The sequence below is a fragment of the Mustela putorius genome, unplaced genomic scaffold (assembly GCF_011764305.1).
Source record: "Mustela putorius furo isolate JIRA1106 unplaced genomic scaffold, ASM1176430v1.1 tig00000561_pilon_pilon_pilon, whole genome shotgun sequence".
NCBI lineage: Eukaryota > Metazoa > Chordata > Mammalia > Carnivora > Mustelidae > Mustela > Mustela putorius.
The window spans coordinates 1,808,784-1,830,931 of record NW_025421415.1 but is presented as its reverse complement, the minus strand read 5'-3'; the positions used below and the strand labels follow the sequence as shown (position 1 = coordinate 1,830,931).

Below are 22,148 nucleotides of genomic sequence, written 5' to 3'. Positions count from 1 at the left end.
AAATGATCCTGTTTCTTTTCCTGACTTTATTAGTGGCATTAGATTTAATTAAGTGCTCTATTAAATGGTTCGAGGAAGTATAAAAGGCTTTTTCTTGAACTCTGATTAAAGAAAGCCCAGCTACTTCCTGGTATGTACCCTGCGACGGGGCTCCCAGAGAGCAAAATCCCAACAGAAACACAAAACACAAAAGCATATTCCTTTAGCTCAGCTTCTCACGTACACAAAATTCAATGAACCGGATTTTTGAAGTTCCTGTCTCGGGTTAATACGAGTAGCATCACTTCACCCGTGATCAGAGGAAGGGGGAAAAAGCGAGTTTAAAAAAACTACTTTATTTTTTATTTCTTTTTCAGTTACATACTTTTAAACAGGGATGTGTTTCATTATTCAGACATTCAGGCAATGTTGACTTCATTAGTGTTGACAGAAAAGAAGCATAAAAATGCAAAACATTGTTGGCTTAACCTGAACATACCTGCGTTACCTATTACTGACCAGTTTGTGTTGCCAAAAGACTTATTCCTTGGCATTAAAATGGAGCACTTAAAAATATTGCTAAAAAGCAAATGTCTACACACTGGTCTTTGCAGCAAATAAGGGTATTTATACTTTTAAAATATTTTAAGTCCATAATTGGATTAATATACACACCTTCTTATGTATAAGGAGTTCAGATCATATAAACACTGTACAGTCCAAAAACCCTACTGAGAATAAAACTAAATAGGCTTATGATAAGAAATACAGATATCGCATGTATTTACAAATATCATAGACACACAAATTTGGTCAAATACTGTAAAGAAAAAAAGTGGTTTCACATTATAATGGCCAAAACATCCATCTACCTTGCTCAAGGCAAACAAAAAAATGAAAACTCAGTATGTAACTCCTGTTGTTTAAGACATCGTGACAGTATACAAACAGAATGGAAACTGCTGACCAAATTATACAGCAAATGTCTTCTAGGCTGAGCGTGGGCCTTTTAAAATCAAGAACTTGAAAAGACCATTGAGACGATTCAGAGCAATGGTGATAAACAATGTCCTGCTTTGCAGTATTCATATGGGCGCCTAATTCATCAAAAAGCAACACGCTGAACTTTTGGCTAATAAGAAAAATAAGTTACAAAGTACAATTAAATCCCTGCAAATGCAATAATGAAGTCAAAAATGTAATTTATTTCCTTTAATTACACATTTCAAATGTTACCTTGAGACAACAAAAATAAATAAGCACGCCGGAAGGCATGCACTTAAAGACAAAGAAAGGGCTGCGTCGTGGAAAGAACAAGTAACAATCTTATCAATGACAGGTGAATGTGAGATTTGGAAAAACTCGTTCTCTTTCTAGCCAGTCTTTTAGTCTTAACTCTTCTTGAAGAATCTGGCTTTAGAATGAGACCAAAGAATACCTGTGTCTTTATGGCTTAAAACAAACTAGACTTAAAGAGTGGCATGGGTTTCCTTTTTCTTTACAGAACTGTTACTTTGTTCATATCCAGGCACTTCAAAAGACTATGGAGGCAAAGCACCTGACCCATCCTTTCCAAAACAGTTTTCGATCATCAAAATTACACTAAAAAGTAGGAAAATTCCAGAGAACCAGCAAAGTTGAATACAAGAGACTAATGTGCACAGAGGGCAAGAGAATGACCCAGTTTTTATTGCTGGGGGTCTTTTCTTTCTCTTATTTTTTTTTTTAATCAAAAAGCAAATAATTAATAGACAGACACCACTGCATGGCACATCCAAAATTTTCTGCTTAGGGGAGAATGTAATCATTCAGCAGTAGGTTTCAGTGGGATCTCCTCGGACTTCAACCTTACACATCGCAATGAGATTCACATTGATTTCTTCTCCTTAGTGTATTTAAAAAAAACCAAAAAACAAAAAAACTCCAACATATTTCATTTCTCAAAGTATTCATTTCTTGCTGTCTAACATACATTATTATCTGGAAGCATAAAGTTACATTATACAAATATTTTGCTTTTTTTTTTTCCTTTTTTTAAAAAAGCGCTTCTGCCACTTGAGCAACACTGTACTTGGCATCATGGGGCCACAAAAGCAGAGCTCCTACCTAGCATGATTCGTTTGACCGCTACTGTCTGCCGAACCCATAGAGCTTTTCCCTCAGTACCTCTAGGCAGTGACTGTACCATGATTTCACAGAGAGAATGTTAGTATGACTCATGAATAGCAGTACCATCAGTAATACTGAAATCAATGCAGATGTCACACAAGAAATGAACTTCTCACAAAATAACTTCTTTTACATATTTGGGCAACTGCGTCTTCTCTGTTGCATTATTCCATTGGGGAGAAAACTCCTGCTTGATTATGCTCTTACAGAAGTTATAAAAAAACCAGATTAGGCATGTGACTGTTTGACACTGAAGACACTGTACTGCTTTCTACAACAGGAGGAGAGCTTCTGGAAAATGTCCTCAGAATGGTATCCATCAGTACCACCTCCTTGGTCCATTCCATTCACTGATGGGCAAAGCACTCGTATGTTTGGACAAAACTTTAAAGCTTCCATAAAAGTTAAATTAGAAAAAAATATGAATGTAAGACAACCACAAAATGAAGTATGAAAGTATGACATTTCGTTTCTAAGAGTGAGTCCTCGAAAATGTATGTGGTCACTACAGAGATGATTTTAATCACAAGACAGCAGATGAACACGTAAGTAACTCCCCATGATCTGTCTGTGTCCAGAGTCATTTGTGACGCTGTATGGTTTTCCTTTTCCTTCGTTTGAAAAAACAGCAGCACCTGCAGACGGAGGGAAACACTTCTTGTATTATAAAGGTACTAGAGGGTCACAGGGTAAAGGCTGAGTTTAGCGTATTAATTTCAATGGTCGTAAAAAGCAACAGGCTAATGCAAGATACACGGAGAACATGCCAAGGAAGCAAACATATTAGTGAACCTAGGGCAGAGTTATTATTATTACTACTGCGCAACCAACGTGCCTTTTAGAAGATAGGCAGGCAGTCTAGGCAACATTACAAGAAGCCACTAAATTTGAAAGGCTTTGCATCAAGACTCACTGAGGAACTGGAGAATTCTGAACGCTCACTGACCCACCATCTTTTACTCTGAATACTTACTAACCTCTGGCAGGGGCATGCTTATATAAAATTCATCTTATGCATTCTCTCCCTTTATTCCTGATATTTGTATATGATTACTAAAGTCACTGTCAGAAAAGCAATAATGATCCTAATACTGAGGATCTGGTTTTCACCAAGAATGAGATTCCAAGAAGAAAAAGAGAAAGCCTAAACAGACTCTTCAACAAACATTCTCCACCACATTTACAAACTGTCTTAACTAGCATGTCAAGACAGGCACTTTTTAATTCTTTAAGGGTTAAGGCCAAACTGATCCTAAGTTAATTAAAGTGAAAGCTGCATTTAACATTAAAAATAGCATAATCAAGATGATTTAATTCTGCAGTCTAAGAGGGGAAAGCATACGGAGTTTCATTCTTAAGTAAAAAAAAAAAAAAAAAAAAATCTAGAGACGATGCCTGAGAGACCTGATTTTTTCCATTTTAAGTTCTCCTTGTCATGAAAAGATGAAACACACGCAGCATGTGGGGAGCGATGGTGAGGCTGGTACTAACTCACAGGTAGAGGAGAATCACTGAGCAGAAACTCACACCAAAATATATACACATGCATACATCTATTCTAATAGTCCGGCATTCCTTCAAATACAGGTCTGGCTCTTCTCCCCTTCCACACTTAAGGGAAAGTCCATCTCTCAGAATGCGACAAAGACAGGCGACACACAGAGGCTCTCTCCTCTTTTCCAACAAAGTCTATGTTGGAAGTCTTACGTGTGTGCGTAAGTAAATGTGTAAATCCTGTCTGTGATTAAAGAAGTATCTATATATGTGGTGATTCAATCAACAAAATGCAGCCAATTCAAGGCTTGTACAGAAAGTGACCTTCTAACAATGTTCCTCTAATTCTTACCAGCCCGCCTGCAAAGAAGGATATTAAATGAGTAATTTCAAGCTAAGCATAATGGAGACCACCCTAGCTTCAAGTGTCCTCTCCAGCAAAAGATTGTGGAAGATGAAATAATTGTTAGATACCTTTTATGTCTTACTGTGAAAGAAATGTAAACAGAAACCCAGCCTGTCCATCTAAATTACATAATCTCTCCACCCACATTATCGTTAGTCAAAAGTAATTTCAGACCATTTATTGTGATTTATGCTATGACTATGAAATCACTGTGGGGCATTCGAAACCAAATTACATGACTGGATTTTTTAACCCCATTCAAACAGCACAGAACGATTAGACCACGAAGTGTGAATAAGTCAAACATTTATATGTCAGCTGCCACAGACTCAATTGGAAATCTATGCAGTTATCAATCGTTATGATTTTTACTCTTACCATGGTGATCACCAGAACAACCAGAAACAAATTATCCAATCAAGGGCCTTGAAGAGAGCTACTTCTGTGAAAGAAGCCTCTGGGTACAATAGATTTTTTCTGGATTTATAAAAACAAGTCAACTTTACTTGTAACTGTCAGTTACCTAAATACTTTCTCAAATCTGTTATATTAATTTTCTAAAACAGTGAAACAAAATATTATTTAACTCAGATTTTAAGAGATGAAGACCATTGTTCAAAAAAAAGGAAACCTTTCAATAAAAGGATAGTGATAAAATTTTCACATTGTAAAAAAAAAAATTAATTGGTATTTAGAAGAAACAGGCCAAATATTTAGAATATTAAATTTAAGAATATGACCACATTTCAATGGAAATTTGTTATTTAATACAAAATTCTATTAATAATGTTCACTGTTTCCAACTACTGTATTTGTGTCTTCAAATTCGAAACTACAATCTTTTAAGTTTTTCTGCTGAAAAGGTGTTTTAATAAGTGTTTATTTAAAAATGTTTTAGGGGCGCCTGGGTGGCTCAGTGGGTTAAAGCCTCTGCCTTCAGCTCAGGTCATGATCCCGGTGTCCTGGGATCGAGCCCCATGTCGGCCCTCTGCTCAGCAGGGAGCCTGCTTCCTCCTCTCTCTCTCTCTGTCTGCCTCTCTGCCTACTCATGATCTCTGTCTGTCAAATAAATAAATAAAATCTTTTTTTTAAGTGTTTTAATAAGCCTTTTGGAACAGGTAATTTAATGTAATACATGTTTTGATCAACAAGTTCCAGATTTTCCACACTTATGTTAGCAATTCACCTTGTCTGACTTATTTTTCTAGTATCATCAATCTGCTTTCCAACTCAAGACAGGTGAGTCTGTCCTATTTCTTAGGTCATCTTTCCTTCAATTCTGTATTATTTATCACAGAAAAGCAGTCTAAGCATTTACCTGAGACTAAATAAAACTTTCAAATGAACCATGAGTATAGAAGCCTTTTAATTAAAAGGCCACTTAAAAAAAGACATCTATTTGTTAGAAATAAACCCACCAAATAAAGAGTACATACACCCTTGAAACAGATTTGACGGAGAAGCTGGCATGCTATTAAACGGACAACCACCAGAGGGCAGCATTGCTCTAGGCAACAAGGATACAGATGTAGTGAAAAGAAGGGCCATCTGTACCCCAATGTTTATAGCAGCAATGGCCACGGTCACCAAACTGTGGAAAGAATCAAGATGCCCTTCAACGGACAAATGGATAAGGAAGATGTGGTCCATATACACTATGGAGTATTATGCCTCCATCAGAAAGGAGGAATACCCAACTTTTGTAGCAACACGGACGGGACTGGAAGAGATTATGCTGAGTGAAATAAGTCAAGCAGAGAGAGTCAATTATCAAATGCATCCACATAAAGGAGAGATGCTCTCAAAATAGTCTATAGTTATCAAAAGAAGAAAATTGTGGCTGGTTTCTTAAAACTCATTACCAAAGCAGGTGATTTGCAGCCTGTGATTCAGAAATCATACCAACTGCCCTCCATCTAAAGCAAGGCTGCTTCCACATGACCATTGTGTCACATGACCCTTTTACGTTCCTCTCAGTCCTCAGACTAATATGAATTTATCTTATTTATACTGATTATCTCCTCCACATAAAAAGTAAGCTTCGTAAGGGCTTTTGCACAGATCCATCCCACAAACGGGCACCCAGTTGGGACTCATTTAATATTTACTGAATAAATGGATGATTTACCTCCTAAGAGCAACTCCTAGAGTTAAGAACCTAGTCAAAAGGTTCTTACTACATTATACCCCATGTTCTAAAGCTGGAGTTCTTACCTCGGGCCCACAAGCCCTAGGGAAATCTCACAAAATGCAGATCTGAGTGTCTGTGGAAGCTTCCCTAGAGAAAATCAGTTTGCATCAGATTCTTACAGGACTCTAAACCTCAGAAGCCCTGCTCTGCCAACGTGTACCTGCCAGGCCTCCCCTCCAGCTTCTCTGTTTCCAGGGAGTCCCAGTCCCAGGAGCTGTGAGCTGAGCACTGCACATCCTGAGGGCCCACCACGTCATCAACTTACATGAATGTGGGCCATGTGTAAAAGGAAACAAGGTAATCCTATCACGTGGCTCAAGTCAAACGGGAACAGAAGTTACTGATAACGGTAACTGCAAATGATAGCAAATGGTGCAATGATGAGCACAGATCACCACATTCAACTAGATGGTCTTAGAAAACGACCCACACCTTTAACATTTTTAGACACATTTTTCTCCAAGCTGCTCAGTGGCGACATTTACTTATTTGTTAGTCCATGCCTCATTCGGGGTCTCTTCAGATCTGGACTACTGACAACCCTGGGTAAATGGATCAAGCTGGCCAGACATTTAATCATGTTCTTCTCAATGTTTTTCCTTCTCTTGGCTCTTTCTTGATTATGCCTATGTGTTTCCAATAAGCCAGTATGCTCTCACAAGTCAGGTTCATGCTTCTGACATGATTCTGTAGCTAGCCTAAAAGCTTTGAAGCCACAGCTCCACTTTTTTTTTTTTTTAATATTTTATTTATTTATTTGAAAGAGAGAGTGAGAGAAAAAGTGCATAAGCAGAGGGGAGGGGCAGAGAGAGAGGGAGAAGCAGGCTGCTCACTGATCAGGGAGCCCAATGCGGAACTCAATCCCAGGACCTTGAGATCATGACCTGAGCCAAAGGCAAACACTGAACTGACTCAGCCACCCAGGTGCCCACCACAGCTCTGCTCCTAAATTCTTTCCAAATAAATAGTAAATCCTGCTTCTGATGAACTTGAGGGTTGTTGCTGTAAATACTGTTTAGGTGCTACACAGGAAATCATAATGGATCAAAGTCCTCAACTATATCAAAAACATACAGAAGGGCCGAGGCTTTGCTAAGAGATTCTGCACCATTTCCCCTTCATCTACTGCCTCTTTTCCTGCCTCTAGGATTTGTCTTCCTGGATGCATGTCTTACACCTCCTTCTCACATACCTGAAACTGACACACATGTCTCTATCTGGCCGAAGTTCCTATGTGTCCTTTCTCTAATGACTCACTGGCTCCACCTTCAGTAGAGAGACTGCTCGACAGGTGCTGGGCCCTACCCACCTGGGACTCCAGAGCCTTGCTTCTTCTTACCTAGGTTACTGGGCATCAGAAAACAGCTTTTAAGACATCTGTCTTTAATTCTTTGATAAAGGATTTGCCCCCTTCAAGTCTATACATACAAATGTAACTTTGTATCTCTGGACATCTTGGTGTAAAAACCCCGTAACTTATCAGTCAAGCAAGAAGAGTTCAGAGGCCCAAGACCATCCCCTTAACTAATCCAACTGGAAACCTGCACATCCAGCCTCATCTTCAACTTCTTCCTCTCCATCCACATGCCATTAGTCTCTCTAGTCTAAAATGACATTCAAAGTTGTCCCATCCTCTCATGCTGGCTTACTTCAGAACATCTGGCCTCCCTCACTGCTAAGGGCCTCTTAACAGACACCCAGGCTAAGTGTCTTCCTCTCTCCAACGTGCCATCCCAACTCACTCCTGCAGAGAGATGGCCTTGCCCTCTGCCTTTTAAATCTCACCACTGTTCGCCACAGTCTAAGGCATTAGGTCCACACGGCTCTTATAATTTGGTTCTGATCTATTTCCCTCTCCTCTTAGTCTCATCTTGCATCAAGCTGCCTTTCTAGGCAGTCAGTACTATAGAAGGAAGAGAAGGAGGGAGGAGGAATTGATTTCATGTCATCTAATGAACCCCAGGAAATGACATAGGCCACAAAAGTGCTGCGAAACTAATTGTCTCAAGGCTCAATCTGATTATACCATTTCTTGGCTTAAAATCCACAGCTTGCTTGCCTGTGTTGAGAAAAGATCATGTCTTTATTGTTGCTGTTGCTCACCTGCCTACTAAAGCCCTTTGCGATCGGGCACTTAGACTATCTCAGCTCCCAGGGGGATGCATTCATGTATATGCGCGCGCGCGCGCGCGCGCGCGCACACACACACACACACACACACACACACACACACACACACACATACACAGTGGATCACTTCTCAGACCTGCCTCACTCTGTCCCTGCTCCCAGCTACTTCTCTCGGACTCCTGCACCCAACTGTTCAGCCAAGCCTGGTCACCTTGGAGAACCAGGACAAATGTACCCTGAGCCGTGAAGATGTCTCTGATCTCCCATGTTCCAGTCTCTTAAATCCAGTCACACTGTATCCTATGAGCTAATCCTTTAATAGCTGGTTTTAGACCAATGACTCTCAATCCTGGTTGCTCCTCGGAATCAGCTTACAAGCTTTTTAAAATTACTGTCAACCAGGGGTGCCTAAGTGGCCCAGTCAGTTAAGCCTCTGCCTTTGGTGGGGGTCAGGATCTCCGGGTCCTGGGATCGAGCCCCACGGCAGGCTGCCAGTGAGGAGTCTGCTTCTCCCTCTGCTCACCCCACCCCCACGCATGCTCTATCTTTTTAGAAGTAAATAAAATCTTTAAAAAAAAAAAATATTGTCAACCAGACCCTAACCACAGAACAGTTAAATCGGAAACTGACATAGCTCAGCCTAAGTGTTAGTGTAGTCACAAATGCTTGTGACTGGAAGCCAAGACTGGGGATCACTACGTGAAAGTTACTTGTGTACTTTCTATCTTTTCTAAGGGAGCACAGGGGCCATGACTTTTCGTAATCAGTAACTATTCAGTAAATGGTGGAAAGGGGACACAAAGAGAAATAAAGGTGAAAAAAGATAATTACAAACTACCTTAAAACTCTGTAACTAAACCAAAGGAAGCTCTGTTTTCCTAAATTCCTGGAAGGAATAATGAGGGTGATACCCCTGTGTCACCTGTCTTGAAAAAAATTCTTAGCCACAGTGAGAAGAGCAAAATCTCATTACTAATGAATGAGCCATTTTATATGCAGGACAAGAGAACATTTTCTATCACTTGGAAATTATATATCGAGCCCTATAAGGTACTATTCTAGGAAGCCTGAGCCTCTAAAATGTCCAATGTGAAATACATTATATTTAATGGGGTGGGGTGAAAGGGGCCTCCATCAATTACAGGTAAGAAGAAAGAGAGGGAGTTGGAAACCCATTTTGAAAGGGAATTCTTGGCAGGTTCCTAGAAAACTATAAAAAAGGTGGGACAGAGAAGAGAAGCAAGCTTAAGATGCAATTTAGGAGAAAACCACACTCACAGCCCCCTCACTGCAGACTAAGAAGGTATGAGGAATGCACTAACAAACTTGCAGGAATGTTGAGAGTCACCCTGATAAAAGGGAAAGCAAATGCGATGTGCTGGAAGTTTTTAACCAGTGAAGAGGCAGGGAAGGTGGGAGAATTTCTGTAACCCATCTGTAATCGGGCTTTACCGAAATTACGGGTTGCTATCCATGTTAAAAAAAAAAAAAACAAATAAACAAACAAAAAAAAATCCAGCTCTATTCAAATATAATTAAAGTTATCAGAAAATTAATGTTTTTAAAGTATACAATTCAGTGGTTTTTAATACATTTACATCCCTCACCACTTTCAAACTTGAAACCACTTCCACCGCCCCCAAAAGAAACCAGAGAACCTAACCTACTAACAGCTTCTCCCACCCTCCTCTCCCCTGTCCTAGGCAATAACTGGATTTTTCTCCGTGCGGTGGCCTAGCCTGGATATTTCACATCAATGGAATCATAGAACACGTGGCCTTTTGCCCAGGGCTTCTTCCACTTAGCATGTTTTCCACCTCATTATTTTACACTGTTGAGTAACACTCCACTGTACAGAAACACCAAATGATTCAGTCATAATCACTTAGTAGTAAGTCACTGAGGCCTACTGTTTTGGGCACCAGTGATCTGAAGATGAAAAAGGCCTTGCAGACAAGAAATTCAAAAAGTTTCACGAAGTGGGACAGAGCTAAGGAGGATAACATACCAACGACAGACTTAAGGAACCCAGCCAGGGAGTACAGCGTTCGGAACAGAAAACGGGGCAGGGCTAGAGAGGCAGGGGTTGGACTACGAGAGGCACGAAGGGCCGTGGGCTGCGCCAAGGAATCTGGACTCGAGGCTCTAGGCTATGGAGGACCTCTCCGTCAGGAACAGCTTTCGCACCACACTTGCATTTTACTCATCTTCCAACACCTATAATGAAAAACCCAAACTCGGGGCGCCTGGGTGGCTCAGTGGTTTGGGCTGCTGCCTTCGGCTCGGGTCGTGATCTCAGAGTCCTGGGATTGAGCCCCGCATCGGGCTCCCTGCTCCGCAGGAAGCCTGCTTCCCTCTCTCTCTCTCTCTCTGCCTGCCTCTCTTCCTACTTGTGATCTCTGTCTTTCAAATAAATAAATAAAATCTTTAAAAAAAAAAAAAAAGAAAGAAAGAAAAACCCAGACCCACAAACACCCACACCATCCCAACTAAATAAATCAGTATGCCATTCTGCAAAGCCACCTCCACAAAGCATTCCCTGATCAGCCTGTCTGTCAGTCATCTTGCTCCTTAGAAGCTCTCACAGGTTTTTTCCTACCTTTCCATGGTAGTTACCATATGCAAATTATGAACGAGTACTGAGACACCACCACCTTCCCTATGGTGTGCCATCTACTGAAGGGTTGGGGCAGGTTCAGACTATTGCTGAAATCCAGGTGGCATAAGTGGGGTCCGAAAAAATGGGAAAGGGAACGGAGTTGGCTCAAAGCAGGTGTCCAGGACAAAACGGACACAGAAGATCCAGTCTCAGCAAAGAGTGGGGGTATGGAAGTAAAAACAGGGGACACCTGCTGGAAGGACAAGGCTGAGGAGAACAAAGACTAGAGAGGTCATTGGCAGCAGGGAGACAACAAGGAGACAAACAGGGTGGGACTGGCTCTCAAGCACCTGCCACGTGCAGTACTTTATCACAGTTAATTTCCTCAATGACCTGCGGAGCAGATATTATGAGCCTCAGTTTACAAAGAAAGAAACAAGTTTGAAGAAGGTAACTGTAAGTGGCGGAAGGAGGGTCTTCGACCCATGCTGGGTACACAGGACGTGCGTGCCCTGCTCGGCCACATCACTCTGGGAACTCCGCTTACGAATGCACAAGCAAACATGAACGGCAGTATTTGCTCTCACTATAAAAATGCCCGAGTACAGAGCTGATTGATTACATCCTCAAATCTACTAGGTCACGCTGTCAATAAATTCCACAAAGTGATAAAAATGAATATTTGACCACTGCTCTTTAAAGAGAAATCTCCCCAACAAAAGTCTCCGCATCTTACGGGCCAGCAAATGAGCATTATTTTGGAATTTATGTAAAGTTTATTTTGGATAGGAGTAGAATGTTTCAAAGTGTGCTAATAAGCAAAGCAACTTTCTCTGTTCACTCCCAGGCTCACTCAAGATTTGTCCTGAAACTGAGAGAAACATATGGAACGTGGCATTTCAACTAGAGACAGATACCAGAGAAGAGTTTAAATCCAACACTGACTCGACTTAAGAGGAATATTTTTGACACAGTATCTGCAATGAGCAGGACCTTCTTAGGTGAAGACTTCCATAACGCACTCTCACTATCGTTAATCCTGAGTTTATCTGCGTACCCCATGTGCACTCAATGGCGATGCAAGTAATCAATGAAATACTCTTTCAGTGAGACTATCGGGGTGGGTGGGGGGTGTGTATTTAATCATTTTTCCAACAGGGAAAAAGGGAGCTTAAAACTCAAAAACCTTTCTATTTCGAATAGCAAACGAAGCCTCTGGGTTACAGAACAAACGCACGAGCACAAGCAGAGTGGGCGTTACCAGCTACTCAAAAAGGTGCCCCCAAATCTATGTCAGTTGAACAAAAAGAAAAAAGGTGCAGCAGGCAAAAGAGCTCCTCAAACAATTATTTCTTGCTTTTCAGACCTAATGTAAATGACACCAAATATTTTTGAACAACTTCGACCAACTGTAATTTCTAGGTTGAAAGTTGTTTTTGTTTTTTTTTTAAAGCGCAAAATGATGCTAAATCTTTGAAATTATAGTCAAGGGAGCTATTTCTGCCTGCCTATACTTGAAAACTCACCACATGTTCAACACTTTCTGGCAGCTATACACAAAAACAAAAACAAAAAACAAAAAAGGAGAGAGAGAGGGAGGGAAAGGGAGGGAGAGAAAGAGAGAGAGAGAGACATCATCAGATGTAGCCCACAATGAAAAATCACATTGTTTTTATGCTTACTTTTTTTCCCAAGAAGCATTATCACTTACATTCACAGAAAAACTACTTTAAAACTAATATGAATGCGTGCAGCATACTATAAAATTAATATTTATTCTTTTTTTCAGATAAACAATGCATACTTTTTATTTTTTTTATTTCATTTTTTTAGTGTCTCCAAATTCATTATTCTCCTTAGCAAAAAAAACTGAGCATCTACCCTACCAAAATTATTTTCATGCATCAATACTCCTATAAACAAAAAGCCAAAACTGCACTGTTAATTCTAAGAAATTGAGCCCAGCTTTTAAGTAATTATTTTTGTATTACAAAATATTTACTGAAACAGCGCTATTTTATACGAAGTGATAGACTGAAAATATCACTTGTTTTGCATGCACCTATTCCCTGAAAAAACTTCCTGGGATAACTGTACATGACTATAAATCTCAAACATGCACAGCTGAGGCAAAAAAGCTACTAAAAAAGTCAAGCAAGTACATACTTGGTTTCATCCATCACTTCTACTTCCGTAGGGGCTGTAATGGGCGCATTGGAACGTCCTGCAGTAGGGTCATCTGTGTTCAACTCTCCATTTGTAGAGCTTACAACCTGCCAAAAAGAAAAAAAAAAAATTATATATACAAAGTAACAGGTTATATACAATGATAAATATTAAGGTAAAATTAAGGTTAATTTAGAAAGTTAATATGCAGAACATAAAACAATTAGTATGTAGTTGAGCTGTTTATAACTGAATATAGTAACAGGTCTAATATTTTATTAAAATTCAAGGTCATCAATATCTGCCTTTCAACTTCCTTTTCATCTTGAAATTTCTGTCTTGTCTCTTTCCCTCTGCTGTGTAAGACTAACGCCTACACTTTGGTGTCAAATCACCTCCCTAAGGTGTGCCCATCACCACTGGCACCTTACTACGTCACAAATTATCTCCCACGCAAACTTCAATCCTGCTCCTTCCGATGAATTTCAGTGTGTAACCAACCTTATATCTCCCTCGCATACTGCTCATTTGTCTACCCATTTGTTCACGCTCAGATCCTGGAATCACAGTGATTCCTCTCTTTGACTGAAACCCCACATCTCGTCTGTCAGCAGGGCTCATTAAAGTCCACCCCCAAAACTCATCCCCAATCTAATCAGTTCTCCCACTTCTATTATTACCAGGACTTTAGTTCAAGCCACCATGATCTCTTGTGTGAATAAGAGCAACAAACTGTAAACTGGTCTTCTGCTTTCACCTGCCCCCGCCCTCCATGAATGTATTGTCCACACAACAACCAGAGTGCTCATTTTAAGACAGAAATTAGACCATGTATAATTAACCTTACTAAATCTCTTCAAGTATCAACTTCCCATTTCACTTAAAATAAAGATCCATATTCCTGCCCCCATTTACAAAGCCGCACAGTATCTGGAATCTGCCCACCCCTCCGACCCCATACTCCCTTCTCTGATGATCACTAGCTTCCACCCAGGACGTCAAACTTATTCCCACCTTAAGGTCTTGGCATTACCTATTCCCAATGCCTGAACTAACTCTCTTCCTGCTGACTGGCTATATTCTTCTCTTTTAGATTCTCAGAGAACATCTCGAAAGCAGTCCTTTTCCATCATACAATCTGAGACTTGCATACAGGACATCCTGTGGCACATCATACTCTACTGTTAACTCTTTGTATGGCATTTATCCAGATAGATGTTTTCTGGACTGTGTTTCTTGACACCCACTCTCGCCTACTCCTGCTCCATGACAGCAAGGACTTTGTACTATTCCCCCACCGCCTCTCCCTACTAACCCTGGCAGAGAACAGGCTATCAATAAATATTTGTTGAAATAAATGTACATATGCATGAGTGAAATCCTAAAACAAAATAAAAATCATAGCAAAATTCCCACATTCTCCCAAATCCTCTTTGTCCAATAAAGTCACCTCACTGTCCTATTTCTTGCTTTCCCCTCAACTTCTCAAAACAACAGTCTTAACTTATCACCTGTATTTTTATAAAATTTTCCACTCATTTATTCCTTAATCCCTTGCAATCTGTACTCTGTCGCTACACTGGAATTCTAAGTAAGCAAACTCTTGCAGGTTACCAACATTTCCTAGAAAAATACATTTCCTGGCCTTTGCTTTCTCCTCAATTTCCCATACATTTCTGTATCACTTAGCCCCAGCTGATACTCTGGAGGAGACGGGTCTAGAAACAAAGCCTAGCTCTAACACTCACCCACCGTGTGACCCGGGAAAGATACCGCATTGCACTAAACCTCGGCATTCTCAACTACGAAACGGCAAACAGTAGTACCCATTGAACAAGACTGAGAGAAAGAAAACAGAATCGGTGTGTAAAGAGCAATAACTGGGCTAATCTAAGAGCTCCAGAAATTGTCGCCCTTGTTCCTCAGCCAGTTTTGCCTGCATTCAAAGCTTCAGCTACAACCTCTACATAAAGGACTTGCTGAGCCCCACCGTTCCCCCACATGCCCACCTAGGCTACATGTGGTACCTCAAACTCAATACTTCCAAAACCAAATTCCTCATACTCCTCTTGAATGTGTCACTCCTCCTATCTATGGTTCCAATTCCTAGTAAACCCTACCATGTTCCCAGACCTCCAGGCTCAAAACGTAACAATCAGCTCTGCTGCTTTCCCTATCTGAGCTCATCATTAGGGGAAAAAAAAATGCTAATAGATCAAAAGCCTGGAGAGCAGACCGACAGCTGACTACTAGACTTAACAGGTCCATCTACAGAACCCCATTTTACTGAAACCTAACTAATTTTGACATTCTTACTGAGAGACCACAATGCGCCAGGCATTGACTGTCCCAGGAACTTAGAAAACCACAAGAAAACACCCTGGCCCTTGTGGGCCTGATATTCCAGTGCACAGAAACAGGCCTCTCACCCCACAACTCCAAGAAAAGTCACTAGAAGTCAACCAACAAATCTAGACGAATGTAGGATTATGGAGGCTGAGTTATCTGTACCCCATGAACAAGTACTTTGAAATAAACACTGCAAATGTGCCCACAGCTGAAAACATACAGAACGGCCTTGATCCTTGTCAGAGCCAACCAGGCCAACAAGAGGAATACCCCTGGGTCTCAGTCTGCTGCTCTGCTTCCTCCTTTCTGCCATTCTACTGAGTTCCATGTCAATTTTTTCTCTTTATTTCTCCCTCTTTCTGAAAACATTTAACAATTATTATTGGTTCTAATTATCAAACTTAATTTGGTTCTTTATTCTTAATTTTTAAAATGTCAGCACTCCTCCGCTGTTTTGGAAAGGAGCTACAAAGCAGGATTCTTATCTTACACTTTTGTATTCGCCACTATCTGTAATTAGCAGAATGTTTTGCATGCAGAAGATAAACAGCTCATGCAACAATTTACATTGCTCTTCCCTCAACATGATATTCACAGGTTTCTTTTCCTCCTCCGAGTTCAGTGGCCCAAGAGAGTTGGAGGGACCCCATCTCAAACTACAGGCAGCTCCTCGAACATGCCTTCCCTTACATTCAGCGGCATAACTTAAAATTCAAAACCCAGGTGTTCTAAACTTCCAGCAAGAGCAACCGTATGAAACGGTAATTATACAATCTGACTTATTTCAGTTCACACAAAGTCATACCTGACTTTAATAAGCTTTATTTTAGTGAAATGTTTCAAATCTCATTTTGCCTCACTGATCAGAACCAGACTAGAATGAAATAATATCTTCATTTATGTATTTTTTTAAATGTAATTTCTCTTTGATTCCCCTGATTCCCTAACTCTCTTGAGTAAAGGCTAAATCCCAGGCTAAGAACAGAATCAATGTGGTAAAAGAGTTCTCCTGTAAAAGTGGCCTACTTAATACTGGTGACATGAGAGTATATCAGGCCATTAAAATTGTTTTCACTTAAGAAAACTAGTATCTTTTAGGGAAGGGATTTTACAAAGAAAAACCAAAGACAAAATATTATAAATAGCACTTGTCATTACATTCCTAGAAACCTAAATCAATCAAACAAATATACACAAATTATTTTTATAAACCAAATTCTAAAGAATGATTCCATTTAGGTAACATCTCTAGAATTATAACTTGAAGTAGACCATAGGAGTCTCCAAAATATTGGTGTGTATCAGCTGATTTTTCTAATGACAGTATCCAAAATGGACGGCTGCTCAATGTCCACAACAGCCAAACTGCAGAGAGCCGAGATGCCCTTCAACAGACGAATGGATAAAGATGTGGTCCATACACACAATGGAATATTACTCAGCCCTCAGAAAGGATGACTACCCAACCTTTTCATCAACATGGCTGGGACTGGAGGAGATTATGCAGAGTGAAATAAATCAAACAGAGAAAGTCAATTATCATACGGTTTCACTTACTTGTGGAACATAAGGAATAGCATGGAGGACAGTAGGAGAAGGAAGGGAAAAATGAAGGGGGAGAGATCGGAATGGGAGATGAACCACGAGAGACTATGGATTCTGGGAAACAAACGGAGGATTTTAGAAGGGGGGGAGTAGGGGGAACAGTTTGCCTGGTGATGGGTATTAAAGGAGGGTACAGATGACACAGAGCACTGGGTGTTATATGCAAACAATGAATCATGGAACACTATACCAAAAACTAATGATGTACTGTATAGTGAGTAACATAATTTTAAAAAATCACAGCTGCTTTGAGGTTTGACATTTAAAGAAAAAATTCAGGTGTTTTACAGGGTTTTTGTTCTTATTTTTCTTAAAGAAATTTCCTCCGATATTCCCACTTTGACAAGAAACTTCGTACAGTTTTTATTTTAAGATGTTACAAAATAACAAATAAAAAGGCATCCAGATTCGGTATTAGTTTTAGTGCACCAGAGTTTAAGAGGAGGGGGCCTTGAACCTGCAGCTAATGATGGGAGAGAAATGATGGTTCACTTGATGGCTGCCAGCCATGTCTAATTCCAAAAAAAGTCTGAGTACAAAGATAACACATGGTATCTTTGTAGTCAATGATTTTATAAGGCCCATTAATTTACTTTCCACATACAATGAATTCATACAAATTAGAGTACTACCTTCCTCATTTCTACGTGAGTTACTGAAAGCATACTACACCAAGTACACAGTAGAGGCTCACTATCTTAGTTAACCAGATCTCTTTCTATCCAATAAATACACTAGAAATACTAAAATGTTATCTATCTTACTTATGTCCTAAGCTTTTTCTAAGAGCCATCTATAAGAAAGCACACTAGTAAATGAGATATAGGTAAGAGTAATTCCCAAAGAGTCTTCTGGACCTGTGCTAGGGTTCCCAAGTATTACAAGAAACCAACTTTCTTACATATTCTAAAACCCAGTCGGCTCAGTCAGTTAAGCGGCGCCTTTGGCTCAGGCCATGATCCCAGGGTCCTGGGATCGAGCCCCACATCAGGCTCCCTGCTCAGTGGGAAACCTGCTTCTCCCTCTCCCTCTGCCTGCCCCTCTGCCTCCTTGTATTCTCTATCTCTTTGTCAAATAAATAAAACCTTTAAAATTTAAAAAAAAAAAAAAAACCAGAGTGAGCTAGAGTTATAACTGATCTTCCTTATACTCCAACTGACAACTGGAAAGCCAGTGAGATTCTCACTGACTTTCAGCGAAGAGAAACCAAAATGGATTTTTGATCTAACTTTCACTTATAAAGTACTAAGCAGAGCACTATACTCCAGTCTTTGAGACGCTACTGTAAAGGTTACTAAAAAGGGTATGAAAATAAACCTCTAATGCTGAATTTCCCCAGTAACCCCTGGATAAGACACTTCCTAAGCTAAGCAGACAGAGCGGAGCCATACACTACTCATCTGCAAAGGGCACCCAACCCCTCTCCTCAAACAAATGCTCCCTCATAGACCTCAGCACCCTGGAACACGGGACAAAAAACATGACTGTACTCATCACTCAATCCTGCCCCCCCTTATTAGTACCTGTGTGTTCTGAAAGATGGGAGAGAGCAGAGTGAAAGTGGTGACTGGCCATGTTTTAGAAAGAGAAGCATTAACAACGACAAGCACAACGGAGGAAGGGCTGAGGCATGGCACCCGCTATTCCCAACTCGTCACTACACAAGTCTCCTGATCACTCCGAAATGCATTCGCCCCATTCTTTTCTGCTGTCCTCACCCGCGTGGGTATGTGTCAAGTGAGGCTGATGAAAACCCCTGCATGCCCAGCACAACAGATAACGTTTACCCTTCCCTTGCAGGCACAGCGGCAATGTGTGGGAGTTAGCCCTTTTCCCTTTCAGGGGCTCAGACGCAACAGTGTTCCTTTAACCACAACCAAAGCCTGTATGACCAGCCGAGATCCCCCAACAATTGGCCTACACCAGCGCACGTGAAGCAGTCTTCAGTAGCGCCCTTGACATCTGTCTTCCTCCCTGTGCTGGAAACTGCCTCTCTGCTTTCCAGAACCGGGCTTCCAGTTGACCTTGAGCTCAAAGGAGCCATAAAGTCACAGTCCCCGTGGGATTCGAGATGAGCACTACCTGCTGTCAGTGGTACATTTTAAAACCTCATTTTGGAGATTCTGGTTTGCCAGGCAGAGATACATCAAAAAGGCAGATAAGTGACATGACCTTCCCCCTCAGCCCTGACACCAAACTAAAATCCGCCTTCTAATTATCTTGCAAATCCTCTCATTTCTCTTCATTTCAGCTACCTATCACCTTCCCTCAGCTAGAATTCTGTGAGTTGCATCCCTGCCTTAGACTTGTTTTCCCTTCAGTCTAGGCTCCAATAAAAGTCATCCCTAGAAAACACACTAATAGAGTTACCTTCCTTATCTAATTCTTGTTACGGCTACCCAACATCCTCAAATGAAGTCCAAACTTAATAACAAGACCTATTAGGTTCTTCATGACTTGCCTCCTGTATACCTCTCAGTCCTCTTTCTCAATATACACACCGGCGTGACTGGACTGCAGCTAATTGCTCAAGATGTCTCTCTCTCTCCTCCGCCACCTTACATGTGCTGCCTTCTTGTCTTGGATGTAGACCCTTTCCATCTGCTAACTCCTGCTACTGAAGCTCTACTTTAGAAACAGATGAAAAGACAGAATACAGAAAGGTTTTGCTTTTTCCAGGAAATCTTAACCCTTGAAATCCAAGTTAGGTGCTTCTCTGTATGTTCTTATAGCGCACTATACATTCTCCGCTTACCACTCTGCCTGTTTCATTGACCTTCCCCATTGGCTGGACACTCCATGGGAAAGGCACCCTAGCTTTGTTATTCTTCCTTCTATTCAAAGACTCCAGTACAATGCCTAGTACCTCCTGGGAACACTTATATATGTTATCTGCTAAATAATGACTAGCCCAGAAACTGAAAGTGCTAGGTCTAAGATTCTTAGCCGTATTTATTACCAAGGATGCTAAAGGGAGCAGAGAGGAATATGTCTGATTGCCTAGGTGCTTTTCCAAAACACATAAAAGCCAAGAACAAATTCAAACTTAGTCTTCAGATATTTGAATATAATTTTTAATCTGTGGGGAAAGTTTATCAAATGTGTAGCTGGATCCTTCAAGTCAGTGGATTAACATGATCACACTTAAAGATGTAGAAAAAAAATGGATAAATTCCAATTTGGCAATATTTCCTTTGGGCTGTACCACTAGACTTCACTTCCCAGAGATTAATCAAGTTTCTTAATCTGAAAAAGCAATAGATTATACTAGTATTTAGTCTTTCAAAAGGCCCACCTTCTATACTATTCTCACGACAAAACCATGAGGTAGAAGTATTATTATATTTCCATTTGCTGGGACATCTGGGTAGCTCAGTTCATTAGGTGTCTGCCTTCAGCTCAGGTCATGAGCCCAGGGTCCTGGGATGGAGCCCCGCAACGGCTTCCGTGCTCAGCAGAAAGCCTGCTTTTCCCTCTGTCTCTTGTGTTCTCGCACTCACTGCCCTTTCTGCCTCTCCCTCTCAAATAAATAAATAATCTTTAAAAATCTGAAAAAAAAAGTTTCCATTTTACTGATGAATAATCTATGGCATAGATTTTAAACTTGAATATGACTCTAGGGCTTGCACTCTTAAATGCAATGAAATTAACTTGGTAAACCAGATGTGTGACCTGTAATACATATTGTACTTCTGGGAGTGCCTGAGTGGCTCAGTCGTTAAGCGTCTGCCTTCAGCTCAGGTCATGATCCCAGGGTCCTAGGATCGAGCCCCGCATTGGGGTCCCTGCTCGGCGGGAAGCCTGCTTCTCCCTCTCCCACTCCTGCTGCTTGTGTTCCCTCTCTCACTGTGTCTCTCTCTGTCAAATAAATAAATAAAATCTTTAAAAAAAAATACATATTGTAATTCTGGAAAAACAAGGAGTTCAAATTTAGACTCCACCATTTAGTTCCTATTAAAAGCACACCTGAAATAACGAATAACCGAGGATCCTTCTGTAAGTCAAAATAGCAAGAGGTTTCATCTTGTAGGTCAACTGGAAGCAGCCCGGAATGCTTTGTGGTGCTGCACTGAGAGCCATTCTAAGCTCCAGGAAAACACTGCAGTGACAGATGAGGGATGAATGCCATGGAACCCAATGGGCTTATTTGGGCTAACTCCTGATTCTACTTCCAAATATCCTACATCTGCACCATATTTATTTCTTACCAGATAGCTATCAGCTTATTATGGTAATGCCTTTTCTAAGAAACTATCTGATGACAGGACCTTAGTATTTGCTGAAGGTTAGTTTTTTAATTGCCATATAAAGTCTCTGCATCTCCTACAAAGTCAACACTGGAAATTGTCCAACAGGGAGTGTAATGATCATCACAGAAAGAATCTCAAGGCAAATTAGTCTCACACTTTTGTATTAATAAAAAGGTTTTTCTCTTTCTCTCTTCCCTTTATCAGAATGAGAATGACTGAATACATTGTTTCACTTCCTTTGTTCAGAATCAAATGTAGTATTCATTTATTATAATGATCACATTAGCTTAGATTTTAGGCACTTTTCTTTCCTCTTCATATTACTAGTTTTAAATTACAATTTTATTAGCCCAACTATACAAGTGTCATATTGTAACTTTTCAAACTTTTTACGTGCGTAGGATATTAATCATAAATGCAGTCAGTATTTTAGGACAGAACAAGATTCAGGCATGAGCCTACTTAGGCTGTCGGTACATTTTTCACAGGAGTTAAGCTTGCTTAATGTCCATCATGTCAGGTTAGTTAATAGTATAAAACATATTCAGGAAGTCAACAGACATAGTGTAAAATTCTTTGCTTTACTTATGTATTACCTAAAATTCTAGTAAGTAAAACTGATCACATCCTGAATATTAGGATGAAGCCAGGTGTAGTCTCCATAGGCAGAGAAGCTTTAAAGAGACGGTGAGAAAGGAGCAGAGTGGAAATGACTCTCCAGGAACATATGAAAAAACAGAACATACAGTACTAGACTGATGAGCCAATAATCACCCCCTTGATAGTCTGGAGATCCCATGAACCACCTCG

The 22,148-nt window shown here is 40.5% G+C and overlaps 1 protein-coding gene across 6 annotated transcripts in view; it reads right to left on the bottom strand.

Annotated features, from left to right (window-relative positions):
* Nucleotides 1-316: 316 nt before the first annotated feature.
* Nucleotides 317-22,148, bottom strand: part of CSNK1G3 (casein kinase 1 gamma 3) — a 111,355-nt gene continuing 89,523 nt past the window's right edge. For 4 of the 6 annotated variants that reach the window (XM_045081421.1, XM_045081422.1, XM_045081424.1 and 1 more), the window contains 3 exons: nt 13,135-13,241; nt 12,495-12,518; nt 317-2,783 (listed from right to left, as the gene is read on the bottom strand). In XM_045081421.1, the coding sequence (XP_044937356.1) occupies nt 2,729-2,783; nt 12,495-12,518; nt 13,135-13,241 (186 nt within the window). In that variant the 3' untranslated portion in view covers nt 317-2,728. The remainder of the gene's footprint in view (nt 2,784-12,494; nt 12,519-13,134; nt 13,242-22,148) is intronic. The other 2 variants (XM_045081423.1, XM_045081427.1) reach the window with 1 other exon arrangement.